Source organism: Aspergillus chevalieri, chromosome 2, assembly GCF_016861735.1.
Source record: "Aspergillus chevalieri M1 DNA, chromosome 2, nearly complete sequence".
In the NCBI taxonomy this organism is placed as follows: Eukaryota; Fungi; Ascomycota; class Eurotiomycetes; order Eurotiales; family Aspergillaceae; genus Aspergillus; species Aspergillus chevalieri.
Window position 1 is genome coordinate 2,388,411 of NC_057363.1, and position 15,538 is coordinate 2,403,948.

General features: G+C 51.2%; 5 protein-coding genes across 5 annotated transcripts; 1 reads left to right on the forward strand and 4 right to left on the reverse strand.

The window, feature by feature from the left end:
• Positions 1–1,058: 1,058 nt before the first annotated feature.
• SEC21 (coatomer subunit gamma) lies at positions 1,059–3,970 on the reverse strand (the record flags this gene model as incomplete). The annotated part of the gene is made up of 4 exons (XM_043285181.1): positions 1,059–1,291; positions 1,340–3,467; positions 3,517–3,827; positions 3,895–3,970. The coding sequence occupies 4 exons, from the start codon at positions 3,968–3,970 to the stop codon at positions 1,059–1,061; spliced, it is 2,748 nt and encodes a 915-aa protein (XP_043133899.1).
• A 498-nt stretch (positions 3,971–4,468) lies between these two features.
• Positions 4,469–5,306, forward strand: ACHE_20836S (phosducin family protein; the record flags this gene model as incomplete). The annotated part of the gene is made up of 3 exons (XM_043285182.1): positions 4,469–4,689; positions 4,750–5,111; positions 5,170–5,306. The coding sequence occupies 3 exons, from the start codon at positions 4,469–4,471 to the stop codon at positions 5,304–5,306; spliced, it is 720 nt and encodes a 239-aa protein (XP_043133900.1).
• Positions 5,307–5,727: 421 nt separating this feature from the next.
• Positions 5,728–6,905, reverse strand: rsmA (putative bZIP transcription factor (Fcr3); the record flags this gene model as incomplete). The annotated part of the gene is made up of 3 exons (XM_043285183.1): positions 5,728–6,292; positions 6,401–6,690; positions 6,750–6,905. 3 exons carry the CDS (start codon positions 6,903–6,905, stop codon positions 5,728–5,730), a joined length of 1,011 nt encoding a protein of 336 aa, XP_043133901.1.
• A 1,311-nt stretch (positions 6,906–8,216) lies between these two features.
• Positions 8,217–9,599, reverse strand: HRR25 (casein kinase 1 family protein; the record flags this gene model as incomplete). The annotated part of the gene is made up of 4 exons (XM_043285184.1): positions 8,217–8,298; positions 8,415–9,405; positions 9,465–9,537; positions 9,588–9,599. The coding sequence occupies 4 exons, from the start codon at positions 9,597–9,599 to the stop codon at positions 8,217–8,219; spliced, it is 1,158 nt and encodes a 385-aa protein (XP_043133902.1).
• A 1,630-nt stretch (positions 9,600–11,229) lies between these two features.
• KEL2 (putative cell polarity protein (Tea1)) lies at positions 11,230–14,766 on the reverse strand (the record flags this gene model as incomplete). Its single annotated transcript, XM_043285187.1, has 1 exon — positions 11,230–14,766. One exon carries the CDS (start codon positions 14,764–14,766, stop codon positions 11,230–11,232), a length of 3,537 nt encoding a protein of 1,178 aa, XP_043133903.1.
• Between the last annotated feature and the right edge of the window lie 772 nt (positions 14,767–15,538).

The following is a 15,538-nucleotide window of genomic DNA, read 5'->3' on the forward strand; positions in this document are numbered from 1 at the left end:
GTGCAATAATCACAGACCCAATATTCCCAAAAGCCTCTTGAACTTTGAGGATATTACCCTTTTTCACAGGGATAGAAAGATCCTTGTATATAACATCAGTAACGACATTCTGAAGCTCCATGTCATGAGCAGGAACCGAGCCGATGGCCTCCTGCATGATATCAACAAACACCGCTGATTCCCAACGAGCATTTGCTCAGCTCGCAAATTTCTCGCTGGCAAGAGCCTTGAGACCATCTATCCCGAATTTGTCCGCTGCGATGTACACCTGCACGTGTACGCTCCCGATGGCTCTGGTGGTCCACGGCTTGTGACCTCACCTATCCCGTCCAGTGGCAACATATGCCCCCTCTCTTTATAATTTCCCAAGTACAGAAACGACACAACCCTCTCGACTGTCTCGGGGTCATCGTCGGGTAGACCAACGCTCTGCAGTGCGCATTCCTTATAGGGGCCGGTTAGGGCAGACTCGAAGAAGGGGACTGTTTGCAGATGATGAAGCGGTGGGCTTTGAAGATTTGGCCGCGGCAGGTTAGGAGGAAGACTTTTGTTTTGTCGATTGGGGCTGGGGACATTGTCGCGGTGGTGTGGTAGTACATTGTAGTATGGGGATAGACGGTATTGGTGTAGATCTTATATGGATTGAGAAATGGCCCGTCATATTTATTCGTTCTTGGCTAGGTGTGGTTGATGATTGCTATGATAATTATGATGATGGATGTGGTTGTATTGACAATTGTTTTTTTTACCTGCACAAAAAAAAAAAAAAAACAACATCCATAGATACATGACAGGCGTCGACGCCTACAAGATCCATCTAGAATCTAGAAACACATACAACCCTTCGGGCAAAAACAAAGATAATAAAACAAGTCCGATTCAAGATTCAACAAGTATGCCGTGCATAGGAAGGACCCATCTTTCTAAATTAAGACAATATAGAAAAGAAAAAATGAAAATAAACTCGCTCACTGAAACCCTGCGTCCGGCTACAAGACAAGACGAAAAGAAAGCGTAAAATGAAAAACAAACAAATAGGTATGAATATAAAAAAGGAACTAACTCAACGACGCAATAACAGCAGCAGCAACGCCCTCTTCTTCCGCCCGGACGGTGATCTTGGTCGTGACACCGGTCTTGGTCGAGTAGGCCATCTTGATTAGCGATGCGACTCGGCCCCCCGATACTGTCTTGCCGAAGAGTTTGAGGGTATGCGTGCTGGTGCTGAGAGAGACATCGGTTCCCTCGAGCGGTTGCAGGGAGAGCGTGGCGATGAGTTGTTCCGTGGCATCTGTTATAGTTAGCTTTGTTGAAGACAATAAAGGTGGTGAAAGCATACCCGTAATGCCCTTCATGTTACTGAGCTGAAGAGTCTCGCTCAATTCCTCACCGTTCGCCCCGGTCTGTTCCCATACATGGTCGAAGCTACCAGCAAATGTAGGAATGATATAGTCACTACCAGTAAGCTCCAGATCTTCGACCTGGTACTCATCCTCGTAGCCGCTATCCTCGGGCTCACCAGTGGTAGGATCAATCTCCTTGCTAGTGAACTTCAAACTGTTGGTGAACGAGGTAATAGGAACGCTGTTCTCACCCGCAAGCTTCTTGAAAGTCACATAGACAATACCAGGCTCGTTGGTGGCAAGCTTGGGGGCGGGAACGATGAACTCTTCCTCCAACAGGTCCTCTTCCGCTGGAGCGACCACCACGTTCACATCCTCCAGGACGGTATCCGGAAGGGTGTTCTTGACGTCGTACTGCAGAACAACGTGTTCCTTGAAGATATGCTTGACGGCGGAAACAACGTACTCCGTCTCGCTCTCGGTAAGCTCGACAGGAACAGATGACTTGAGCAGAGTGCCGTATGCCTTGAGCTCGGGGATCTGCATGAGCTGCTCTGCGTACTTCTGAGTAGCAGCAGCCGTAGCAGCCTCGGCGACGCCGCTGGCCTTGCTCTTGGGAGGACCAGCCGAAGGAGCCTTGAGCGTGGGAGTTGCCGTTGTGAGCTTCTTGGTCCGCTCCTCGGCAAGAGCCTGCTCTTGAGTGACAACGGGGATGGAAGAAACATCGAATGCAGCGGCGAAAGTGTCCTTATCCGACGATGTTACATACATCACGAGCTGGTGCTCAAACGTAGAAAGCGAGTACATCGAGTCGTTCTTGATGAAGTCTCCAGCCTTCTCGTCTTCCTCGCCCATTAACCGGAGGTTAAGAGCAGCACGGTCACGCACTTCATCATCCGTGTCATCCAAGCATCGTGTAAGGAGAACCGAAACACTAGACTTGACCTCGGGGTCCTTCTGACCAACACCGAACTTGGCCAGTGCAGTAACGGCAGCCGCCCGGACAATAGCGTTCTCTAGAACAACACGGTTGTAGATGTAACGGATGTACTTGGTAGGGTGCGAGGTCTTAGGACCCTCGACACCAAGCAGATGCAAGATCCGGACAGACAGCTTGGTGAACTCGCAGTCCTCGATGAACTCACAGAGGTGTGCGAGGGCATCCTCCTTACTTTCCGGAACGAACTTGATCAGATCGAACATGCTCTCCACAACACTGCGCTTGAACTCGTATCCACCCTCATCCCGGAGGATACCACTCAAGAACGAAAGCATACCAGCCTGCTTGCTGGGAAACTTGAGACACAGAGTCCGGATAGCTTCGACAATAGTGATCTTGAACTCATCCGTAGTGTCGGCCATGAATCCGGAAATCTGCTTCATAAGACGGTCGACACTAGCCTCATTTCCTGTCTTGAGCAAAGTGGTAATGGCGAAGGTAGCGATGGAGCGGTTGCTGTTGGAGATCAACGACTCGATATCGGGGTTGCAAACGTTGACGACATGAGGCTTGAATGATGCGAAGTTGTGTAGGATTCGGATAGCGGCGAACTTGGTAATGGCCCGGGGAGATGAGAGGAACAGCTGCAGGACATGCACAGCCTGCGAGGCTTCGGCATCGGATACATCGCGCATGTCGCAGATAGCCTTGGCGGCCTCAAAGTTGACCATCTCATGCTTGTGACGCAGCCAGCCATCGAGCATCTGCACCATCGGTTTCCTCAATCCCTGGTCCTCCTCTGCCAGCTTGGCGGCCAGTCGCACCAGCAGCACTAGCGCGGCCGGGCTTTTGACCACCCCCGCAGCACCGTACTGCTGCACCATCTTCACCAACGACATGCGGTCGTGCGAGCGCATCTGGTACAAGAGACCAATGGCGTGGTATTGGGTCATGAAATTCGACTGCGAGATGGCGTGAGCCTGGGAACCGCCGAAACCAAGGAAACCGGTCGACTGCTTGCCGGAAGAGGCAGCCTCCTGGGTCTCGCTCTGCCATCTGCGCACCACATCACGGGAGATCGGGAGAAGGTGGTAGGAGGACACCAAAGCAGCGGAGGAAACGGAGGGTGTCTTGTCGACGATGGCAGTTTTGATGAGACGCTCGATACCTTGAACTGTGGTGGCCTGCTGTAGTCAGTACTCAGACCATCAGAGAGAACTCCGAAGAACGTACATCAATAATTCGACAAAGCGCCCGAATCGCATTCGCCCTGTACAAAACATCACTACCAACAGCCGTATCCTTCATAATAATACTCGTCGACATGATCGTATCCTCCGCGGTACTCGCCAACTCCTTAAGAATCAAATACACCATCTGTCGCAACGAGGGGTCCTTATTTTGGAACAGCTTCGAGATACCGAAGAAGAGCGTGGTAGCCTCGTTCGTGGGAAACTGCTCCCCGGTGAACAGGAGAACCGCGATCTTGGTCAGGAGGGTGCGGCATGTCCGGGGCGAGATGGGGGAGGAATTGAACAATCGTGCTGGTTCAGTTAGCAACGGCAATTAGCTGCAATATATCCCGGAAGGCTAAAGGGAGAAGCCGTGTACCATCTTGGAAAACGGAGGTCCGATCAAGCTTGATCATGACCTGATCCGCATCTTCATCTTTCTTAACGTAACTCATTATTATGCCGGGTGCTACTGGTATTCAGCAGCCGAACTTAAACGCGTTTATTTCTTTTGACGTCCAATCGGGTATATCGAGCGTAGTTATAGGCGCCGTTGGGGGGAGAGAAGTGAGGTATGGTTGGATCAGGAACGAAGAGTGGAGGTGGATAAGTGTTAAGTCGAGTTGGCAGGAGTAGCTAGTATGTATATGGCGGGTTAGGGGACTGACTCGACTACCGTCTCATATCCGGGAGAACAGAAATGCCAGAAGAAAAAGGACAATGAAAGGTCCGAAGAATTCGTCCCAGACGAAAAGCAAATTGAGGCTCTTGAGTACAGTAGAGTTGGCTGAGTGTCTAACAATCTCCAGGTGGCCTTCCGGAGCGTTTCTGTGGGCTCCGGCCACGTGAGACGCGGTGCAAACAATCCAAACACGCGGGCATCGTCATCGAGTATAACAACTAAACCATCCTTCATTCATTCATTCAATCATTCATTGCCAATTACTTTCAATATGCAGGTCGAAGTCAATCCCAACGAAGATACGGAGTGGAACGATATCCTCCGCCAACATGGCATTATCCCCGAAAAACCCAAAGATCCAGAACCCCTAATCCAAGAGGCGCTGGTCGAAGCCGAACACAAAGCCCATGAGAACAGGTTAGAAGATAAAGATCTGGACGAGCTCGACGCACTCGAAGATGAAGAGGACGAGCAGTTCCTAGAACAATACCGGTATTCTTCATCCAATTAACATACATTATATTATACGTTCCCAATGCTAATGCAACGAAGGCAAAAACGCCTCGCAGAACTAACAACCCTCCAAACCACCGCCATCCACAACCAAGTCTACCCCCTCCAAAAAGTCGACTACGGCCGTGAAGTAACCGAAGCCTCAAACCAGTACTTTGTCCTCGTGCACCTCTCTTCCCCCTCCGGCGGCGCAAACCCCGAGTCCCGCATCCTCTCCGAAATTTGGCGCCAGGCAGCGGCGAAGTTTGGCGATATCAAGTTCTGTGAGATTCGCGCAGATATGTGCATTGAGGGGTACCCGGAGAGGAATACGCCGACGGTGTTGGTTTATAAGGATGGGGAGATTAGGAGGCAGCTTGTTACGTTGAAGGAGGTGGGAGGTGTTAGGACGAAGCTTGCTGGTGGGTTTCCCTTTCTTAGCTTCTGAGGAATCAGGATGGTTACTAATGCAATCGATAGATATCGAGCAAATGCTTCTTGATTTAGGAGCGCTGAAAGAAAGTGACGTCCGTTTGAAGAAGAGATCCGACTCGGACGAGGAGGGCAGCAAGGCTGAAGAATATAACGTGGAAGACTACGATGACGATTGGGATTAGTGAGTTAAAAATGATACCAGCATATACAGCAATATAACATAACTTTGTGTACCATTTAAGTCAAATATGCTATGTTTATGGACCGGGTATCAGGAATAACTGCGTGTTCATTTTGCTCCTTGAGAGATGTATCATAAGAAATATCCAAAGTTGAAACGCAAATTCATGTTCATCTCAATAAACGTACCACCAAACATACCAATTCCATATATACTCGTGGTCTGCTCGATTACCAACAAATATATAAAAAAAGGGGGGAAGAAAAAAGAACATCGTAACCCGAAATTCATATAGATGGAATATGCCAATTGCCCAATCCATCAATCGACCGTCTCAAAACTCCACCCAAAAGCGCCCAAATATCGCCAAATAATTTCAAATGACAGAAACGAAATATCACATCATAAATCTCAATAGCAAGTTATAACCCATCCCTCCCTTCCGCACACCTCTCAATAGCCTTCCGAACAGCCCCCTCAGGAAACGCCGGCCCCTGCCCATTACACTGTGCAATCTGCTTCAACTGCGCATGCACATTCGCAATATCCACCAACCCCTGCTTAAACAGCTCATGCTCTTGGATAAAGTCCCAGGTTGCACCCGTATCGAGCAGTCTCTCGCCGGTTAGGGGGCAGGTTGCTATGCGGTGGGGGGCAGTGGTGGCGGCGGCACCGGTACCGGTACCTTGTTTGGCGGGGGTAGAAGTGGAAGCGGAGGAAGGCTTGAAGTCGAGGGGTTTGTAGACCATGGGCCCTGTTGTTGTTGGTTCGTTGGAGGGATGGCGGTAAGGGTGAGTACTGGGGTTGGATTGCGGGTGATTTTGGGACGTTGCTCTTAGAATCTCATTCTCAGTTGCAAAGCGTGCTAGTTCTTGCTTTAAGCGTTCATTGTCGGCATGGAGAGTGCTCGATTCGCCCTCCAGGTCATTGACCTTCTGTTCCAGATCCTTGACATGCCGTTCTTTTCGCTCGCGGAAGGCTCGTTGACTAACGTCAATCACTAGTTAGCCAAACCATATCATATTCAGGACCACTGGCCTAACTCCACTGTTCTCGTTATCGCTCAATAGACTATACCAAAAGGGGAAAACATACGCAGCCCGATTCTGAGCCTTCCTCTTATTCGGATCCACAACGCCCCCATCTTTTTCCTCACTACTACTCCTACCCAAACTCTCCGCAACACCAGTACTACCATGACTGTGCAGATTACCTTCCGACGACTGCTTCAGCGACTCCGGTGGTGAATGTGGCGGTGGCGGGTTCTGATGATGCTGATAATGTTGCTGATGCTGGGCAAAAGGCGTATTGGGATCTAGCCCGAAACCCAAGTCGAAGGGGGCATTATCATTGTTTGAATTTGGGTTTTCGTTGTTGCGGTAGTTCTGTTCAATTCTTGTTAGGTTTCTTTATTTCGTCGCAATACTGGGTTCGAATGGCATACCAAAGCGGCGGCAATAAGGTCATCGGCTCCAGGAGGGGCTTGACTCGCATCGGGCGTAGGTAAGCTGTGGAGGTCGTACAGCGAGAACGGCTGCGAGGTGTCGGTCATATATGAGTAGTCCATTTCACTTGTCTCTGTATAACTGATAGCAAGCATAGTGAAGTTCTAATTCAATGGTCCGATAACGAGAATGCGTAGGATCAAATCTCCGGGCGGTGAGGACGGTTCACCGCCTTTGTATATCCGATCGGGCTGGAATTACGGAATAAGCTTTTAAGGAGCACTGATGGATCGATAGAAGCAATTGGTTCCATGTATGTATGCAGACTACAAGAGAGCACCCGATCGGCCCTTCAAATGTGACCATATTATGAATGACTCCGCTCACGAAAATCAGATAAGATGAGAGGGGAATAGAAGATATGCATAGAAACCAGTTAAAAAAAGAAGGAAACAATCTAACAATACGAGTCGACGCTTAACCACCCCGGGCGCGACCCTATCCATTTTCCGTCGCCAGTAAACCTGATGTGATGAGACGTCTTCCCCCCATATCGCGGACCACGCTTCAATTACTTATCCACCATACCCGCCTTCTTCTTCATTGGCGTCCGTAATCATGTAGAAAATAAAAGCGTGACCAGAAGCATCCGAGGTTCATGTCGTCCTCAACAACCACACTCATGAATCTCTCGAATCAACCCCTCGTCCCCTATTCGCGTCGACTCGAAAACATCAAAACACGTAAAAACATAGAAACAGCAAACGCATGGGGAGCAAGAAAGAAGCACAAAAGAGAAAATGAGGGAAACCCGCAAAGGTCAGCTTCAAGCATCCCAAGGATCTCCTCCATCGACAAGTTGTCATCCGCCGTGTTTGCAATTTGGTTCAGCAGGAGACAACCGTCATTTTTGGCTTTGCATCTCCTTCTGTCCACCCTTCCGGTCGTTTGCAAGAACATCGAAAGGGACTCCGAATGTTGAAAAATCAGAATAGCCACACACAAACCAGAAGGATTAAGGACATAGATAGCCACGCAATTTCTTCTCTTTCTTCTCTTTCGGTTCAACGAGTTTCGAAATAGCAATAGTCGGCTTCTCTGCTTGCTCGTTGCGTGTCGGTCATTCCTGTGTCGATTAAATTCAGAAAGCGAAGACAAGCCAGAGCAAAGAAAAACCACGGTCGAAACGGTCTTGGATCGAAAAAGATAAGCGAAAATAACGGGATGGTGGGCTAACAGAGAGTGCAAAAGGAAATAGGAGAAAGAAGAAAAGAAAGGAAATGAACCCGGGGATTCAGTAGTAAGGAAAGGAAAATAAGTCTGTCAAGGTCCGTTGCAAGGCCGCAAAGGTACCGGACGGAAGTAATCACGATGGGTTTCCGGTCGTCTCGGTCCGCATGAAGTCCACATGCAGAAGATACCGAAATCGTCACAGAAAGAGAAAAGAACTGCTATGCTGCAACGGATCAGTACCACTCGCCAGCGCCGTCCCGCCTCGTGCGACTACTAAGTCCATAACCACCAGCAACCTTGGAAGAAGAACGCAGCCTAACGCCGAAGACTATGAGATTAGTCAGATTCTGAACAACCATTCTCTTTGGATATTGGTTAGACCATTTCGGGGGAAGGGGATTTAGCGAAGTAATCCCAATTCAGATACTCACATCCGGTCACTTCCACCCACAGCACGGCTAGTCTCGGGGGTGTGTTCGGCAACCTTGCGGCGCTGGCTGGTGATGCCACCAGGCTGCTTAACAGCCGGACCCATGGGGGTACCACTGACGCCCTGGCGGCGTTGCTCCTCATCCTTCTTGTTGGCGTCAACAATCATAGCGGCGTTCTTCTGGTACTTGTAGACGGTCCAGTCGAAAACGTAGTCGTACTGGAAGGACTCGCGGACGAACAGGTCCCGGAAAATCTTCCGCAGGTAAGAGTAGTCGGGTTTGTCATCGAAACGCAGGGAACGGGTGTAGTTCAGGTAGATGGCGAACTCGTTGGGGAAACCACGGCAAAGAACCTCTGTGGGGGTGGTCATCTTCTTCTCCATGATACGGTCGTATTTCTGCTTCTTAGTAGCGGCCTTCAGACCCTGCCAGGGAAGGGAACCACGGCAGAAGTAGAGCATGACATAACCGAGGGATTCCATATCATCACGGCGGGACTGCTCGACACCCAAGTGGGTGTTGATACTGGCGTAACGCGCGGTTCCGGTGAGGTTCTTGTTCTCACGGTAGGGGATGTGGAAGTGCGTCTTGGGGTCACGGTATTTCTTAGCGAGACCGAAATCGATGACGTTGACCTGATTACCACGCTTGCCGATACCCATCAAAAAGTTGTCAGGCTTGATATCACGGTGGATAAAGGATTTGGCGTGGATGTACTCGATCCGGGAGATGAGCTGGTCGGCCAGCAGAAGGACGGTCTTGAGGGTGAACTTGCGGTTGCAAAAGTTGAAGAGATCCTCCAAACTGGGACCGAGCAGGTCGATGACCATAGCATTGTAGTCACACTCGGTACCGAACCAACGCACAAAGGGGATACCGACACCACCTGCGAGCGACTTGTAGACACGGGCTTCATATTCCAATTGAGGGTGTTTGGCCTTGACGCTTTCGAGCTTGATGGCAATTTCCTCGCCAGAGATGATGTTGGTACCTAGTCTCGTTAGAATTCCCTTCCTTGCCAATTGCCATTATATGAAGTCGAGGACGCACCGAGGTAGATGTCACCGAACGAACCGCTACCAATCTTGCGGCCGATACGGTACTTGTTTCCGACACGTAAATCCTAACAAGTCAGCAGTTATCCGGCAGCTCATTGGTATGGAATAAGCTTACCATGGTGGTCATGTTGGAGTAGACAGGATGGCACAGCTACCGGCTGTGCTGGCAAGACAGGGGCTGCAGATCGTCAGCAACTTGACTCCGGGGGGGATTTCTGATCAAGCAAGAGTCGAAAGAAAGAGAGAGAGTGTGTGAAATTGATAGACAAAGGAAAGAAAACAGAAGGCGAGAACGAGGAGAAGTTGACAGGTAAAGAGAGCAAATGTGATAGGGAGAGGTCAGAAGACGAATAAAGAAAGAGGGGAGGCACGGTGAAAAGCCCAGCCGCCGCCAGCGCGTATTAACTTGGCCGTGAATTGCGGAAATCAGAGCCAGACGGGTAGAATAGAACAGGTGATCAAAACAATAATAAAAATGATACATAGAAATACTCACCTAGAGTCAAAGGAATATTATGGTGATATATTGGGTAGTAGCGAAGAAGAAGAAAGTGAAGGGAAGAGATGGTGAGATAGCAGTGATGTCTGCAGGAAACCGCCGACCGTAGTTAAAGTGGTCCGACCGGGCGATGGCGAAAAAAATTGAATGAACCCCGACCCAACAGGACAAAACAAGTCAACAAATTAACCAGGAAGTCTTGATTCAATAACCTCACTGTTTCAAAAACCACAGAAAAATAATTACAGAAGAAGAAATAAAATTGAGGGAAAAGAAAAAAAAGAAAAAAAAAACAAAAGAGGATCAAAAAGAAGGGGGCAGACCAACAGGGCAAAATTACCGCCCCAAAAAACCAGCAAGAAAGAAGTCGGTGAGATCCTATATTTCTACTATCCTGGTATGTACTTGTATGCGTATTACACGGTTTCGCGGCGTGTCTCAGAGGGCGTATTCTATTTATACTGGTGAATCATCGACTGCCTTACCATACCGTACTATACCGAACCATACGACCATTCGGGCAGCAGTCCCCTATGGCTGGCTTTATATCCATGCCTAACCTCCTATACTACTACTAAATATTCAGCATTATTATTTACTCTGTACCCTGGACCTATACCTATAGCTATACTCCTACGTATGATACACCACCGCTCTTCCGGCGTTACAGAATCACACAGTTCCACTGCAGCCGGCTGATCGCTATCTCATCTCGCCGATGCGAATCCTGCCACCGCCGTATCCGGGACTGCCGTTAAAGGGCTGGCTTTGTATATCTCGGGCAGGATTAGTAGTATGCACTCGAGGCACAGGCCACTGCCAACTCACTGCACTCGTACTCGATCAACGGTTGGGCATGATCCTGCTGTGAACTAGTCTGATAGGGGGAAAAAAGACCTCAATATGAAGAACAATTAAAATTAACAGTCGATCCATCGGACAGATACAGTATATAGAAAATGGTAACTAGTAGTCGTACAGTCGGAGCCAAACACTTTGGTCAAACAAATCGAACAGAGATCAAAATGGGTATAAGAACCAGCAGAGAATACATTCATAAGAAAAGGAAATGAGAGAATGCTCCTCGCCCACACAATGGCAAGAGTAGCAAAAGTTGTACAGAAACGACAGAGAAGAATGAGAATGGAAACCTCAACTTCACCCAAGACACCGCTTTTCTCTTTTTTTCATTTTTTTTCATGCTTTCTTGTTTTTTCTTCATGATTTTTCTCCAGTCGCTTTATGGCTGGGCGCAAAATCATATCATGTTCGTAGTATCCATGCCATCACCGGACTTGCTGGGCTTGCCCCGGTCAGCCGTACCAGCAACAGGCGACTCGGCTCGCGACGATGTATCGTCATCCAATCGTCGCCGCCATTCCGCAAGGCTATCGCTCAGCCCACCGCCATCATGCGTCTCCTTGGTCGGGGTGCGGTCGATATCAGACTGCGTGCTCAACCGGTAGTTGTTGGTGCTCTCCCAGTGGGTGCGGAGAGCCTCCAGCTCATTGGCCAGGGAGTCCAGCGCCATCGACCCACGGTTGTCCGGGAACGAAGGGTCGTCCTGCGAGACGTTGCCATCCGCGCGGGTCCGGCCGATCGTGTTGCTCGATGCATTGCTGTGGGTGCGTAAGATGCCGTTGGTGCCCTGTCCGCCGTGCTGGGACTGCCGACGGTAGTGGCCGACTGAGTTCTCCACTTGGTCCAGCAACATGGTCACCTTCTGCTCGGCGTCGGAGGCACGGGTCTCCAGCAATTGGTTCTCTTGCTTGAGCTGCTCCAGTTCGGCACGACTCCGGTCCGCCAACGCAGAGAGCTGTTGCTGCATGCTAGCATATTCGGATCGAGACTTGTCCTTGACCTCCTCCGCAGAGGCCAGGTCCGCCTTCAACTGGGCAACTTGGCGCTCCAAGTTGGCAATGGAAGCGTTTGTATCCTGGTTCAGGTCAGACATGGACTGGTTCAGTCTCGAGCGTTCCGCCTCCTGCCGACTAGCATCCAATTCCGACTGCATCTTGACACTTTGCGCCTTGTACCGGGCAAGTTCATCCTTCATGCGCTTCAGCATTTTCTCGGTACCCTTGACGTAGTGGACGGCTGACTGGTAGTCATTTTCGAGTTGCTCCAACTTCTCACGGTAGGCCCGGTCTGTCTCCTGCTCACGTGTTTCGAAGAACGCCTTCATTTCATCATGAGACTTAAGGCTAGCAGACAGCTGCTGCTCCAACTCCCGAAGTCGGCCCTGCTCCGGTGTTCCGTATCGGGATCCCGGGGACTCCAGACGAGGCGAGCGCCGGTTGTCGGAAGCGCTGGTTCCACGCTCCCCAAGGAGATCCTTCAGAGCAGCATGCTGGATGGCCAAAGCACCTGCGTCGCGCTGCTTGTTTTCCAGCTGACTCTTGAGCTCCCGATTCTCCGTAGCCGCCGCCTGGCTCTCTTTCATGACTGTCTGGAGCTGGCGTCGAAGCTGCAGTCCTTCGCGGCTCGCCTGTTCCTGGTACGCCTCGAGGCCGGCAATGCGCTCCTCTGCACGGCGCAGCTTGTCGGTCGCCTGGTCAGCAGCAGCCTGGTTAGCCTTGGCCAAGTCGTTCGCCCGGGCAACATGAGCCTCCAATGCCTCGACACGCTGGTCTGAGAGGGAACGAGTGGTGTTCTCCAAGTCAAAGGAAGACGCGCGTTCCAGGCCAGACAGGAAGGCATTCTTGTGAGTTTCTGCCTCCCTGGCATGACTTTGAGCCAACTCCTCAGCGTCGCGCAACCGACGAGTTGAATTCTCCAATTCCGCCGACCGCTCGTCGTATTCAGACCTCAATTGTAGCAACTTCCGCTCGAGCCCTTCTCGGATTTCTCGTTCCTCATCCAATTGCTTCTCGATGAGCGTGGTCTTGCCGGCAGAAGCCGCCACAGCCTCCTTGAGGGTTCCCAAGTTACTGCCGTAGTCCCTCAATCTAGTCGACGACTCGTCAAACTTGCGGGAAAGCTCCTCTTTGTCAAACGTCATCTGCTTCAAGGCAGTTTCAGCCTGGGAGCGCAGCAAGGATTCTTCTCTCGCAGCTGCTTCAGCTTGGTGGAGTTCCGCTCGCAAACTCTCCATCTCAAGCGAATTGGTTTGGACTTCCAAGTCCGCCAGCCGCTTCCGGGTAGCTTCACTGGTTTCCTCGGCTAGTTCTCTGGTGCGCTTCTCCTGATCCAGTTCTGTCGTCATGGTTTCCAGCTTGGCACTGAGTTCCGCATGCGAAGCCAGGACCATGGCCAATCGTCGACTGATATCCGTTCCACGCTCCGAAATCGTGCCATCAGGATCCTGTGCAGAAGCGTCTGGCTGTGGCGTGCCTCGTTGACTGCCACCATGCGCAGCAAGTTTGGCACGAGAATAAGCAGCTTCGTTGACTGCCAAATCCCTCTGGTGCTCAACTTCTGCGACACGCTTCGATGCAATGGCCGCCTGTCGGTCCACGGTGGCCTGCATCTTGGAGAGCTCTGCTCTCATCGCCAGGAAAGCCTCGATCAGAGGACGATCCTCGTCGGAAAACATGTCAGGGGTACGATCGTTCACAGAGGTACCAGTTGGGCTGGGGCTATATCCAGACTTTTTGGCCAACGCCAACTCAGAGGCGTACCAAGCATTACGGCTCTTTGCAGCTTCCAATTCCTTCATGAGAACCTCCTGATGCGCGGTGAGTTTTGGCGAGCGAGGCTCATCGGCAGTCTTGGAGTTGCGGAGACCGCGGGAATCAATGGAGCCATCGACACTTGCTTGACGACCAAGGATCGACTCGTCAGTGCTGTCGAGAGAACTGCGCTGTCTCTGGCGCAGCGAGCGTTGCCGGGCTGGTGCACTGATCAGAGGGGCTGCCTCGCCAGCTTCCATGGCTCTGGCAGACATGCGAGATTGCTGTTGACTGGGAGTCCGGCGATCACCTGGCGCGGAAACAGCGCCTTGTTGCTCATGGGCAACAGGCTTAATCTCCTTCGAGGTTTCTCTGGCTGCCGGCGACTCTCGACCCCGCTCTGGGCCCATAGTCCGCATGGCTTCCATCGGTGGGCTTGCATATCCACGATCAACCTTGGTTGGTGTTTTGCTCCGTGGGTTCATGACTGGTTGCGGTGCGGATCCCCTAGGTCCTGGCGTGGGAGCTTGACCAGGCGGAGGTGGTCCAGACGGCGCTTGCGCAATGGATGCTCTGGGGAGTCGCGACCCTGGGCCTGGGCTAGGACCCTGCTCTGCCGGCCTGCCATTGGGGCTCGCCATGATCTCGCGCGATGGTACTGGGCCTCTCCTCTGTTGCTGCTGCGCCTGCTGCTGTTGCTCCACAGGGGTCGGATTCTGCGCTTCCCGTGAAGTTCGACCGGTAGGGCTGTTTTTGTCCGCACTCATCTTCCTCATGCCAGGCGCGGCGGTTCCGGTATTCTGGGCTTCAACAGGATAGCGGATCTTGCTCGTATCCAGCACGTACGCCATGCTGAGCTCAACGGGGTCCCTGGGTGCGGAACTGGGCTCACCAGCTACGACAATGATTTGCTTTCCAAACGCCGTCATGCTATGACCGGACCGCGGTGAGGGTGCGGGTCCCATGTTCTGGAACGAATACCATCGCCGTGTGGAGATACGAAAAGCCGCCAAATCACCCAGATCCATACCCTCATCGGTACGTCCACCAAAAATGTACATCACATCGCTCACCAGCGCCGCTGCGTGTCCCTCTCTGGGCGTGGGAATAAACCCGACACAGTCCAGTTGTGACCACTGATTTGCTCGGGGATCATAACACCAAACGTCGTTGAACCATTGCATACCGTTCGTCCCACCAAACCTGCGCTCAGTGTGTCAGCAAAACGATGTTCAGTTGAAGCGGTCGGCCTAGTGAACCGAAAGAAGGGGTTGTTGTCTTATTCCGTACAGGTAAAGTCGATCATTGTAACTGACTATTGAGTGATTCGTTCTAGCCGGCGGTATTTGTCCTGGTGCAGGACCCCCATCGTGACTATTTCGAATCAAGAACTCCCATTTGTTGTTCGGATTCTGAAGCTGATTGAGGTCAAATGCAACCAAATCGTTGAAAAAAAAGCCTTCGACCTGTCCACCGAAGACATATATCCTGGAGCCCAGGATGTTCAATGTATGACCGTAACGTCCAGAAGGCCGAGTGCCCGGAGGGATAGCGCGCGACCATTGCCGGGAAGCTAGAGCATCGGTTAGAAATGTTCAATCGCAAGAGAGAAACAACGTACAAGTATTCAAAAGATATAAAGTGTCGTCAAGCGCGTCATTCTCATCAATCTTGGTATCACCTCCGAATACGATGAATGCGTTTCCAACCAGCAGACTCGCATGGCCCACCCGGGGCCCCGGTCCTTCGGAGACGGTAGCAATTGGGACGCAAGAAAGACTTCCGCCGCTACTCTCCATCATCCAGAGGTCTCCCTTGACTGTTGCCCCATCAATCAGACCACCCATCATGTAGATATCGCCCTCCTTTGAAGCCAATGCGTTGATTGCCGCGCCGTATCGAGGGAAGGGGTTCATTTGCGGCGAAGAAAAATTGATTCGCCGTTGGGACCAAGGA